Source organism: Euprymna scolopes, chromosome 31 (genome assembly GCF_053919585.1).
Source record: "Euprymna scolopes isolate OS-2025 chromosome 31, ASM5391958v1, whole genome shotgun sequence".
NCBI lineage: Eukaryota > Metazoa > Mollusca > Cephalopoda > Sepiida > Sepiolidae > Euprymna > Euprymna scolopes.
Window position 1 is genome coordinate 36,659,315 of NC_136512.1, and position 13,227 is coordinate 36,672,541.

At 38.2% G+C, this 13,227-nt stretch overlaps 1 protein-coding gene across 2 annotated transcripts in view; it reads right to left on the reverse strand.

The window, feature by feature from the left end:
• LOC145255695 (nitric oxide synthase, inducible-like) overlaps positions 1-13,227 on the reverse strand; it is a 203,244-nt gene that overhangs the window by 126,293 nt on the left and 63,724 nt on the right. For both annotated transcript variants that reach the window (XM_080114269.1, XM_080114268.1), the window contains exons 8-9: positions 7,118-7,292; positions 552-653 (exon numbers count right to left, since the gene is read on the reverse strand). In XM_080114269.1, the coding sequence (XP_079970395.1) occupies positions 552-653; positions 7,118-7,292 (277 nt within the window). The remainder of the gene's footprint in view (positions 1-551; positions 654-7,117; positions 7,293-13,227) is intronic.

The window sequence follows — 13,227 nt, forward strand, 5'->3', positions numbered from 1 at the left end:
TACAGAAGTCTATCTTTGTTCTATTTTTCTATCAATCTATTGCCCCCCCCCCGTAGAACATTCACAGCAAACACTCGCCTTGCTACAAGAACTATAAGCAATTTCCCTTACTCTCTAACTGTGCCCAAAATTAAATGAAAATTCCATAAGCAAAGCTTTCTTTTCCTTTTTTTCAGGACCGTTCGTCTGAGGAATACAATACCACAGAGTTGCTTCCCATCTGACTATAACATGCCTGTTTTCAAGTTCAAGATAAACAAGTTCTTGATAAACAATCCACTTAAATAAATTAATTCAGTTTTCACCATCACTGATCATCACGGTGTTATTCGACCTGACACTCATTAAACATTAACTTTGATAAACAGTGATTCTATAGCATGAAAAAAAAAAGAAGCAAAATATGTTAATCCGAAATATCCTAAATAAACAAATAAATTGATATACATTCCACCAACACAGCTTGATTTAATTAAAGCAAATGATTTGCTTTTTCCAGTTTTTCAGAATTTCAGACAACAAAGCCACTTGTTCAAAATGTCAAGTCTTACTTGAAAGCTATGCAACACAGCAACGTTGATTTCTATCACGGTTATATCTTTCCAAAGGGTCGTCTTACTTGTCGTGTCAAGGTCCATGTATTGAGCCACTTCCTGCAAAAAAACATGGAACACAATATTAATACAGAACGTGATATAATCATTGTTGCATAACTAAGACCGTTGTTTAGATGGACAAGTTAGAGTGACACCTTTAGGAACAGAGTTGACCTCAGAAAGCTATGTAACTTCCAGATGGAGATTTACTGTCTCTTTGAAGGCGAGAGTTCATGCAAAAAAAAAAAAAACAAAAAAAAAAAAAACGCGTTTGAGGTGCCGTCTTTAATTGTGGTGTATGTGGGGGGGGGCATACACAATGTAACTAGGTGTAGTAGAATGAGCTATCAGTTTATCTATTTGTCTATCTTTCTTGTTCCCATACATACAAAAGTAATCTGTCTCTCTAATGTTTTCCGTGACTGTTCTCTTTCTAATAAACCTTTTTTTCTAGTATAAACATCGACATCTGTGTCAGTTTATTCAATGGCAAGACAATACCTGAGTTTCGAGTGACGACATGAGTATATAATAATTTATACGCACACAAGTAAGTGAAAATCCTTGGACAATTTAATGAATCGATAATTTTTGATTAAAACATTCGGGATATAAAAAATATTAATTTCGTTTGTCTTCTAAAATAGATTATTTCTATTTGTTTATTGTGCCAATGAATTATCTCCCTTGTATTTCAAAATAGTCCCATTTTATTGGCCAAGACAATTCTATTTGACCAATCACCAGAATATTATCAGAATAAAGGCAAAAATTCTCTTTTGTCTCTGGTCCCTGATCAGTATTTTTGAAATAGTATTCGCTTGAGTCGCCCTAAGTCTTTTAAAGAGCCTATTTTTAGAATAAATTCATCTTCTAATTAAGCCGCAAACATACTTAGTTTTATAAAAATCATTTTTGTACTATATTAGTATTTGGAGTAAATAAATTATAATTTATCTCTGTCTTTTCTGATTTTTGCAGGTTTTATTTCAGTTTATCAGCAGCGACTGTTTTTTTTTTTACCTATTGATCCTCGATTAAATAAAGGCTCAAATCGGCAGTTTGTTTCAACCAATCACATTTCAAGAAAAATTCACTTTTAAATATTCATACGTAATATGAAAATCTAAACACAACCGTTTATAATTTTCTTTTTCTCCACATGTACATATGTCAGTAATCCAGTCTATGTCTTTAGGGTTGAAATGCCTTGGCAAGTAACACGCACATGACGAGGGACATTTACGGACTACTAAACTACTATATGTCCAGTGACAACACATGCGCACATTCACATATGCACACACACTCTATTACTTATAAGACAGAGGAAAAACTAATAGACACATCTTTTTAAAAGACATATCAATGAAAAAATGGCAACCTTACTGGAATGAATTTCTCAATAACAAACTATACGAAATAATGCAAAAAATCAAAAAACAGGAACAAAATACTAAACTAAACAGAAAAAAGTGACACTAGCAAGAATAAAAATAAACCATGCACATTTAACCCACTCATGTTTCTTGAGAAAAGAAAATCGATCTGTTTGTATACCACGTTAAATCTTATACACAGATATAATCTTTTTTCAAACTATCAATCTGTCCTAAAAGCAATTAATAATAGACAATCTTGTCATTGCAAAACTACTCCAAAAAACTAACACAATTAAACAGTCAAACAAATAAAGCATGCATGCCCCTCCCTTGAGTGCACAGTGAACAAGGCATAAAAAATGACTAAGTTAAGCATTTGCACCCCCTCCCATTTGTCCCCAAAAGTCCTCAGGATACGTCAAATCCTGGTGAAAATGAATAAACGGTGCAGTTTTAGGCCTTAACATATGTAAATTTGAGTTCTGCACCATGCAAAAAAAAAGAAAAAAAAAAGAAATGACTAAGTCCATCATTTGTCACCACCCCATTTAGCCCCAAAAGTCCCTAAGGCCTTAACATATTTAAATTTGAGTTTAGCACCACGCAAAACTGCTAAATAGACATAGACAGAAAATTTTAGACAAATATGGTAAAATAGTCTCAAAAATGGAGTGTTTTGATTAACCCTAAAAAAGCCCAAGAGTTATTGCAAACAAAATTATATAGAAATCAGTTAGTTACAACTTTTAAGAAAGTTTTATAAAAATCCAAGGCATCAATTTTTTTAATAAACACAAAAGTGTTAATTTTAGCCATTTTAACCCGAAAGGCACCCCTAGAGGGGCAACCGGACTTTTCCCGGAAAATCCATTCTCTTACTTTTTTACTCATATCATGTTTAATGTTTGTGCAAAATTAAAAAAAAATTCCGAAGTGTAGTTATTGGGAAAAGTGCGCACAGATGAACGGACGAACGGACAAGGGTGAATTTACAGGTCCACCCTCCTTTTGTCAGGGACCAAAAAAATATTATTTTCTACTGCATGCGGAGCCATATTTGTATCAAAGATAATGAATTAGCCGATTCAAGCAGCAAAAATTAAACATCTCAACTGATTCTCAATATTTAAAATCTCGTATGAAGAACTTAAAAGACAGATCAATATATGCATAATAAAAAAAAAAAAATGCCAAACTTACTGGAATAAATTTCCCAATGACAAATTATAGAAAATGCTAAAAATCAAAAAGCAGGAACAAAACACCTAACTAAACAGAAAAGAAATCATACAAGAATAAAAATGGGCATTTAACACATTTAACCCAATCATATCTCGTCAGAAAAGAAAATCGACCCATTTCCATATCACGTGAAATATTTTTATAAATGTTTATAATTCAACACATACTAATTAATTGCATTGATTTTGTAATAATGAGGGATATCTATTATATCTATAAAAGTGAACGTGTCTGTCTGTCTGTCTGTGTGTCTGTGTGTCTGTGTGTCTGTCTGTTTGTGTACATTTCCCTACGCAATAACTCTGTCAATTTTTAGTCTATAGACTCCAAATTTGAAATACCGGGTACTGAGATTTGGGAAAATCGATGTGACGGGTATCAGCCAGAAATTTGGCTGTTAAGGGGTCAAATTTCAACGATTTGACCTTTAAGAACTCTACCAAACTCCTCCGACAATTTTGGGTCTAGACACTTGAAATTTTAGATATAGGTTCCTTGAACCTGGATCTAACTTAATAAAGTGATTTGAGCCCGAAACTATAAATTTTAAGGGGTCATAATAGGGGTCAAAGTTTTAAAAAATTAACCATTTTTTTTGTTTTTTTGCTTTGTTTGCACAGCATACACCTCCAAACACCCGAGCAACGCCGGACACCCCTGCTAGTATTCTATAAAGAAATAAATATTAAGGATCTATTCTAAACAACAACAATCTCGCGCATCATACTTATAAATCTTAAAAATGCCGTTTATCAAACAATTTAAAAGCACATATCACTTAGATGTCAGCTGGAGCAGGGGTAACGCCCTTCTGAACCCAGCATAGAATAACTCAAAGTAAAACCGAACAAAAACGCAACAACATGGGTATCCCTTTTATACATAATGTCACATGCAAACACGTATGGCACCAGACGAAACGAACACATTTACTTAAATTCTCCTTAGGCATAAAAAATCATTTTCTTAACACGTTATCAATAAAAATTAATTATTTTTGTATGAAAATACTTTTCATTCTTTCTTTTGATATTGCTTTTTCCTGCTGCAAAATTTGTTGACGCCGACATCGGAGAAGGCATAAAAATTGTCTCCGATAATTTTATGGATTCATTTGTTGTTCTTTTCCATTCAGCCAAAGTTCTACAGCAGATACATCAAAAGCAACTGTTCACCACAAAAAAAAAGGATATTTCTGGCAGAAAACCATCATCATCATAGTACAGTAACTGTTCAGCAGTCAAGGAAAGAAAAAGAATACAAATCTTGATCATACGGCTGTGCAGCAGTATCGAAATATGAAATTATTTGATATTCTACGATATCCAAATTCGCACAATTTTCTTATTTCAGTTCAAACTAGACTGAAAAACTGCTGAAAACAACTCGCGATATCAACGAAGCGTTTGGCCTGGGAACTACTACGGAACGTGCAGCACAATGATGGTTTAAGAAATTTTGTGGTGGTAACGAGAGATGATGAACGTAGTGGCCAACCATCGGATGTTAACAACAATCAATTAAGAGCCTTAGTCAAAGCCAATCAACACACAACTGTTTGAGAACTTGCTTTTGAATTAGACGTAATGTATACGACGATTTCCACCCACTTTAAAGAGAGTGGAAAGACAAAAAAAAAAAAAAAAAAAAAAACTGGATAAATGGATGCCTCACGAATTGAACGATAACCAAAAAAAAAAAAAATGTTATTATGAAATATCGTCTTCCTTTCTTTTACACAACAAGAACGACCCATTTCTTGATCGAACTGTGACTTGCGATGAAAAGTGGGTTCTTTATGACAATTGGCGATGCTCAGTTCAGTGGTTAGACGCCGACAAAGCTCTACAAAATTTCCTGAAGCCAGAGTTGCCCCAAAAGATCATGCTGACTGTTTGGTAGTCTGCGACCGGTCTAACCAATTACAGTTTTTTGAATGCAGGCAAAACCATTACGGCAGACAAGTACTGTCAACAAATGGATGAAATGCATCAGAAACTTCGACAACAACACCCAGCATTAGTCAACAGAAAAGGCACGATTCTTTTCCATGACAATCTCCGATCTATGCCTCATCCGCCATACTCTCCAGACCTCTCACCTACCGACTACCACATTTTCAAACATCTTGACAAATTTCTGCATGAGAAATGCTTCAAAACCTAAGAGGTATGAAAAAGGTATTCCTCTTCTTTAACTCCCCCACCTCTATCTCTTTCTAATAATAAATCGTCACAAATAAACCCCCTCTCTCTTTCTTTTACCTTCTTTCCTTCTATTATATCCCTCCCTTCATCTCCTGTTTACCCACATCTATCTCCTCCCGCATCTGCCACCACCCTCTCTCTTCCCTATTCTTTATATCTTCCCGTTAATGATGACAAATCGTTACAAAATAAGCTCCCTCTCTCACATGTCTCTCTTTTCTATCACCTTTCTCTCTTCATCCTCTTCTCCATCTGTCTTCATCCTCACTCTCCCCTCTTTTCTACATCCAACCACTTCTATCTACCCCCCTCATTGATAACAAATCGTTACAAAATAAGCTCCCTCTCTCTTCCATCCTCTATTGTCCCTCTTCCTTCATCCTCTTTCTAACCCTAACACCTCTCTTAACCCTAGAATCTTCACCCTCTCTCTCTCTTCCCAATTCTCTATCTCTTTCCCTTAATGATGATAATTCGTTACAAAATAAACCCGTCTCCCTCACCTCTCTCTTCTCTATTACTGTACTGAAGTGGCACTCACCCTATGCGGATTGAACCAGCTTTCTCTGAAGGAGGAAATTTCATGGGAGTCCCCAGTTGCATGTATATTCCCACCAGGGGAGATGACAACGTTAGATTTCTGCAGTTCTTGCAAGGAAGTGTCGACGGCCTCCTACATACAGCGCCTGCTTTTCTAAATGATCACCCATCTTGTACTGACCAGGTTCAATGTTGCTTAATTTCAGTGATCCAACAAGAACCGGTGTATCAACGTGATTATGCCGTATATTCTTCTTCTCTATCACCGCTCTCTTCATCCCTCTCTAACCACACATCTTTTCTCCCCAATTGTCTGGACCTCCTCTTTTCTCTATCTCTCCATTAATGGTGACAAATCGTTACAAAATAATAAAAAGAAAATAAGTGAAGCATGCATGGTCTTCCTTGAGTGCACAGTGAACGAGGCATAAAAAAAATGACTGAGTTCAGCACCCCCCCCCACAAAGTCCCTAGGGGACTCAAATCCTGGTGAAAATGAACAAACAGCACAGTTTTAGGCCTTAACATATGTAAATTTGAGTTCTGCACTATGCAAAAAAAAAAAAAAAAATGACTAAGTCCATCATTTGCCACCACCGCATTCGCCCCCAAAGTCCCCAAGACCTTAACATATTCAAATTTGAGTTCAGCACCATACAAAACTGCTAAATAGACATACACAGAAAATGTTGGACAAATATGGTAAAATAATCCCCAAAATAGTGTTTTTATTAGTTCTAAAAGAGCCCTTCGGGCACACCCAAGAGTTATCGTGAAGTATAGACAACCAAAATTACATAGAAATCAGTTATAATTTTTCAGAAAACTTTATAAAATCCGAGGCATCAACTTTTTTAATAAGTACAAAAATATATAGCCATTTTAACTCGAAAGGCAACCCTAGGGGGTCAACCGGAGCTTTCCCGGAAAATCTGTTCTGTTACTTTTTTTTTTTTTTTTTACTTATATCATGTTTGATGTTTGTACAGAATTTAAAAAAAATTCCAAGGCGTGGTTATTGAGAAAAGTGCGGACAGACGAACGGACGAACGGACGAGGGTGAATTTACAGGTCCACCCTCCCTTTGTTGGGGGACCAAATAAACAAAAGAGATGAAATGGATAGTTCCCGTATGAATAATATAACTTACAGGTACAATGTTATATCTCTGGTTGTCACAAAGATCCCGGGCTCCGATTTCTGTTCCCATGTACCAACCATTGAAAGGGGCAGCAGGAAATTCCAGTCCGCCCACTTCAAAGCACATGTGCGCCACTGCAGGTAAGCCAAACCATTTGAGACCGAGCTCTTTAAACCAAGGGTATCTGTAAAATAAAGGAATGTGATTCAGGAGAGATAAGTCTTAGAGTTGATTTAGTTTGTTTTTCATTTGATTTGGTTTGCAAAATATCAACATAGTTTGGACCATTTGAAATCATCATCGTCATTGCATTCGACTCGTTGCGAAGCTATAAGTGTTGCGAGTTGTTACGTTAGTATTGTGAAGGGTCGGTAAGCATGTTGAGGAGAGGGATATTCGTCACCCATCCTGAATGTTATTTTGTTTTGTCTTTTGTTTTGATGCTTTTTTTTATTATTATACTAGGATGGGTGCCCGGCATTACCCGGGTTTTTGGAGGTGTATGCTGAGCAAAGAAACAAAAACAAAAAACAACAAAAAAACAAAAAAAAGGTCAATTTTTTTAATTTTGACCCCTATTATGACCCCTTAACGTTTATTGTTTTGGGTCTAAACACTTGAAATTTTAGATATAGGTTCCTTGGACATGGATCTGATGTTACATGATCAGGGCTGTCCCCTTTTCATGTAAGTATAAAAATGGAGAATTTAGTTTAAAATGAAAATGAAAGAGCATAGGCGAAATTCGAACCTCGTAATCTAGTTTAGAAATAGATTACGTGTGAGAATTTAAAAATGTAAAACAAAACAATTGTTTAGAAATAGATAAATATTTCAAGAAACGAATGTGAGCTGTCAAGTTTATTATGCAATTTTAAATTGAAAGAATGCAACTTATAAGATAATGTTTTAACATATTGAATATAGGTTAAAATTCCTTTTGTAGAAATAGGAAAAGTTTGGACACGTATGTCCAGGAAACGTGAAAGAATACACATGTTTTAACATTTGTATGACGTCACGGAAAATAGAAAGTTCTAGAATAGAGAAAAAGTTTAGTTAGAGTTAGACAGTCAGTGAGAAAACTCAGAGGCAAGCAGTCGTCTGGGAGCGAGACGCCACTTCAAGAAAAAATGTGAGACTTTGAATTCTTGGTGATGGAACGGCCGGTCGTGACGAAATAAACCATCAAGTGTTTTTTGTAAAGCTCGTCTTGTGTCTTATGTTTCTTATACAAAGGTAAAATCCAATTGTATTATATATTTGTGTTATATGTATTTACATACACGTCTCAACATCATCATGTCTACACAATGTCCGGACTGTCTGAACACTATATCCCTTCACTCTAAGAGCTCTCCTTCTCTTCCATTCTACACAAGAAAAGAATGAACAGTTATAAAATAAATATAAAAATCTCTTATAACAGGAACAATCTCTCTAAGTCTTTCGTACAACAACTTATACAACTTCTCTCTCTCTCTCTGAGTCTTACAACATCCCTCACTGTAATAAGACTCTCTCAAGACAAACTCTCACTAGGACTCTCTCTCTCTCAATAAGTCCCCCTATATAACACTAACTTAATCACTTGATTTGTGATTAAGTTAGATCCATATCCAAGGAACCTATATCTAAAATTTCAAGTGTTTAGACCCAAAATTGTCGGAGGAGTTTGTTAGAGTTCTCAAAGGTCAAATCGTTGAACTTTGACCCCTTAACAACGAAATTTCTGGCCAAAAACCGATCACATAGATTTTCCCAAATCTCAGTATCCGGTATATCAAATTTCGAGTCTGTAGACTAAAAATTGAAAGAGTTATTGCGTAGGGAAATGTACACAGACACACAGACAGACAGAGACACAGACACGTTCACTTTTATAGATATATAGATTGTTTATACTAATGAGCATATGGCGAAAAATATAGACAGCTTAGAAGTTAAAGTCTGTGATACGCAGCTAAAATGCACGTGATGGAATGCCTACACTTCGTCATCACAGTGAAATTAGAAATAAATTCTTGCGTTTTAGACATACGTTGACATTGGAAATTGGAGAAAATTGTTGTTGCTGATGTGTTCCCCATTTTGTTTGTGAAAATGTCCCCATGCTGTCATCGTGCGATAAGAATAAACGAAGTCGCTGTCAAAGGCCATCATTGTTGCGAAGCTATAATTGTTGCGAAACTATAATTGTTGCGAAGCTATAATTGTTGCGAAGCTATAATTGTTGCGAAGCTATAATTGTTGCGAAGCTATGTCAGTATTGTGAAGGGTCGGTAAGCACGTCGAGGAGAGGGATATTCGTCACCGATCTTGTATATGCTAGATATACATGTTTGTACAACTTCGGATAAAAAGGAACGACGACATCAAGGAAAGCACATATAAAGGAGAGACATAAAACTGGAGGACATTAAAGCTGATATACATTATATACCAGCAAACTTGTTTAAAGTTAGCAGAAGGAAAGGAAAAAAACAAAGGGGAAAACAGATCAAACGAACAGGTCTTACCGCATATGTGTCGGGCGAGGTTGGGCGAAAGAGAGAGAGAGAGAGAGAGAGAGATAGAGAGAGAGAGAGAGAGAGAGAGAGAAATCAAGATGGCGCCCATAGTTTTAAAAGGTGTGCTCTGGTGAAAGTCACGTAAAATCACGTGAAATCACGCAGGAGACATATATTTGGAGCTGAGCTCCCGTGAACAGGAGGACGCCGAGACGATCATAGCCAGATTGATCCAGGCATTTGTGGAAGGGCCGTTTGAGGCGTAAAACAAATTTAAAGAGAAGAGATGGACGGGAGAATCCGTCGATTTGTATGCAAATGAAGTCAAAAGATTGGTGGAACTGGCAGGAATTCGGGGACAGATCGCGAATCACGTAGCAAAGATGGCATTCGTTACCAGGTTCCTGAAGAAGATTTCCAAGAGGTTGTAGCAGGTCCCAGGTATCGAGACTTTGGAAGTGAGTGATCTGCTTCCAACTGCAAGAATATTAGTAAGCAACTAACTCTCTGGGGCCGTAGGAATGGTGGCAACAGCATGGAAGGATGAGAGCAAAAGCCACCCGAGACCGCGAAGCGCATGTTTTGAATGTGGGGGCCCGTACCTGCGGAGAGACTGCAGGAAGTTCTTGGAAAGGACTGTGTGCTACAGGTGTAATCAGAGTGGTCACATGGCAGTAAACTGCAAGAGTCCGGGAAACTGTCAAGAGGGAGCCGAAGCGCCAGCGGTTGCCCCGACTTGGGAATAATAGCGCGCTTGCAGCAGATGCCCAAACATGAAATTGTGGTGGAAGGACAAGAAGCTGTGGCCCTGATCGATACTGGCTGTACCGCTACCATGATGCACATTAGCCTTGTCAGAGGATGGAAAGGGAAGGGTGAAGCAGTGGCATTTGATGGGTCACGAGTGAAATGTCGAGGGAGGAGAACTGTCACAATTGAAATCGAGGATCACCAGATGAGAGTCCATGCAGCTGTCACTGATCACCTGGTGCCTGGCGTCTAAGCGATTGTCGAAATGGACGTAATATGCCGACTTGTAGATGTCACAGTTGGCAGCAATGGCGTGAGGTTCGGACCAGCTGGATGCGCAGTAACAGCGCAGGTCAACGAAGGAATCAAACAGGTTGGAGAAAAGAAACGGATATCAATCAGTGATCCGGATTTTAGAGCGTAATTCGACAGGAATCAGTGGAGAGTATAGTGGGCATGGAAGAATGAAACACCCACGTTAACAAACAGGGTGGCATGTTACGATAACTCGCTCAAAGGAGGAGCAAGAAAGGATTTTGAACGAGAAGTGGACAGATGGATCGAGGAGGGAATAATGTTGCCGTGGACAAATGACGTCGAATCGGGCATCTTGCCAATTATGGCCGTTCTGCAACCAACAAAAGTAAAGGTCAGACCAGTACTAGATTCCCGAGAATTGTACCGACAATGGTACTTTTAGATCGGCAGTAGTTGCGGATGTGCTAAAGAAATGGAATATCCATCAATTCTTTAGAGCTGCATATAGACCCAGTGGCAACGGGATTGTGGAAAGAAACCACCGGACAATAAAGGCAGTAGCAGAGAGAGGGAACACCTCGCCTGAGCAAGCTGTCTATTGGTACAACATGTCACCTAGATCGGGGCAACAGCAAGGGACAATTCCACACCTGTCAATATTCAATTACTCCTGGAGGCATCCTAGGGTTGAGCCGGCAAACAGGGAGATGGAGACAACAGGGACCATCAAACTCGGTCGCGAAGTATGGGTGAAGCCCTCAGGGGCGCGATGTACCACACAGTGGAACAGAGGACGCATAACTGGGAATAATACTAGCAACAACGTTGTGGTAGATGGAGTACCGAGACATATTCTTGATATCAGGCCAGTGGAAAATGAAACGGTGGAAAGTGATGTGCAGCGGGAGGATGGCGAGATACTTCAGAGACCAAGTAGGGAAAGACAACCGCCACAGTGGATGAGGGATTATGAAATGTGATTCAGAGATCAGGGAGGCATGTTGTTTAAAGCTAGCAGAAGGAAAGCAGAAAAAGGGGAAAACAGATCAAACGAACAGGTCTTACCGCGTGTGTGTCGAGCGAGGTTGGGCGAAAGAGAGAGAGAAATCAAGATGGCGCCCATAGTTTTAAAAGGTGTGCTCTGGTGAAAGTTACGCAAAATCACGTGAAATCACGCGGGAGACATGTATAAAAGGAGTTGATAGGTTAGGTAGGTGAGAGGCAGACTTACGAAGGTTTGTGTCAGTGGTGATCTCAAACCCGGCGGTTGTTGGCTTGCAAAGACGAATTCTTTTTTTTATTTCTTGATTTTGTTATCCTAAACCAGGAACACTTCACAAACATTTATTTAAACAAGTAAATGAATATTTGTACAATGTATTCTCTGTGCGTCGACATACGAACGTGTGTAAGTTCTTTGATATTATTACGCGGAAATCATGAATTAATTCGTTGTATTATTGTTTGTGTCGTTTTTCCTTGGTAAAAAATGTAATTATTATAAGTTGATTACTGTCTTACATTTTTACCTTAAAACGAAGGTATACGCTTGCCGAGGCTAAAGGAACATACGTTTGATAACATCAGAGGTTCAGGCAAAAAAAGAAAGAGATAGATAACGAAAGCGGAAAGAAGAATGCAAAACAAAACGTAGAGACACCACCTGTCGGACAAATCGAAAACTAAGACAATAGCAAATAACCATTGCGTCATTGATGAATATTTGTGTGCGTGTGTGCGCGACATACTTATTCGCATATCAGTTCAAAAAGTGCACGAAAGACTAAACGCCCATTTTACATGCTGTCACGTGTTGGTTGGCTTTTAGACATCGACTTCCAAATTATCCTATCTCTGGCTAGGTATTTACTTACCCCTCTTTCTCTCAAGTACATTTTAAAAACGTACTTCCAAGTTTTCCCTGGCTTTAACCTGTAAATTGGATCCGTTACCTTAACCGTTCGACATTTAATAACCCAAAGAACTCTCATCCATTCTTTCAAGATGGTGATAGCATCAGATTGGTAGATTAGAAATTGATGTGTAAGATGAAGGAACATAATAAGCTTCCTTTTTTTCTTTCTTTGCTCGTTTGGTTTACTCTTCCATCTTTTATTTTCCGCTTCTTTTATTGTCATTTTCAGATGAATTCTAAAGTGCAACTGATTCTGATTGTTTACCCTCTTTCTGTTGCTTCACGAGGAAAGAGAGAAAAAAATTGTTATCACACGCAGCAGCATGGTTCCGAACAATTCCGTCCACGCGACCCAACACGATGCTGAATAACTGCGTCAATTCGAACCCAAATACCCCGACAATCTGACACGATACAATTCCGATACAACTCCGTCGATTCGAAGTCAAACATCTCCAACAATTCGATATGACTCGATCCCGAACAATTCTGTTTGTTGGAACCCGAAGACCTCCGACAATTTGACACGCTCACAAACGTAATAACTCAACACGTTACCGGAGCAACGTTGGCAGTTACTACTGAATGACTATTATCAGCTTTTTATAGTCCTTGGACGAACTCATTTCGCCGTAGGTAGGCCCGACTTAGGCATTGGCATACAATTCTTGAGCGCTTTCGCTCAT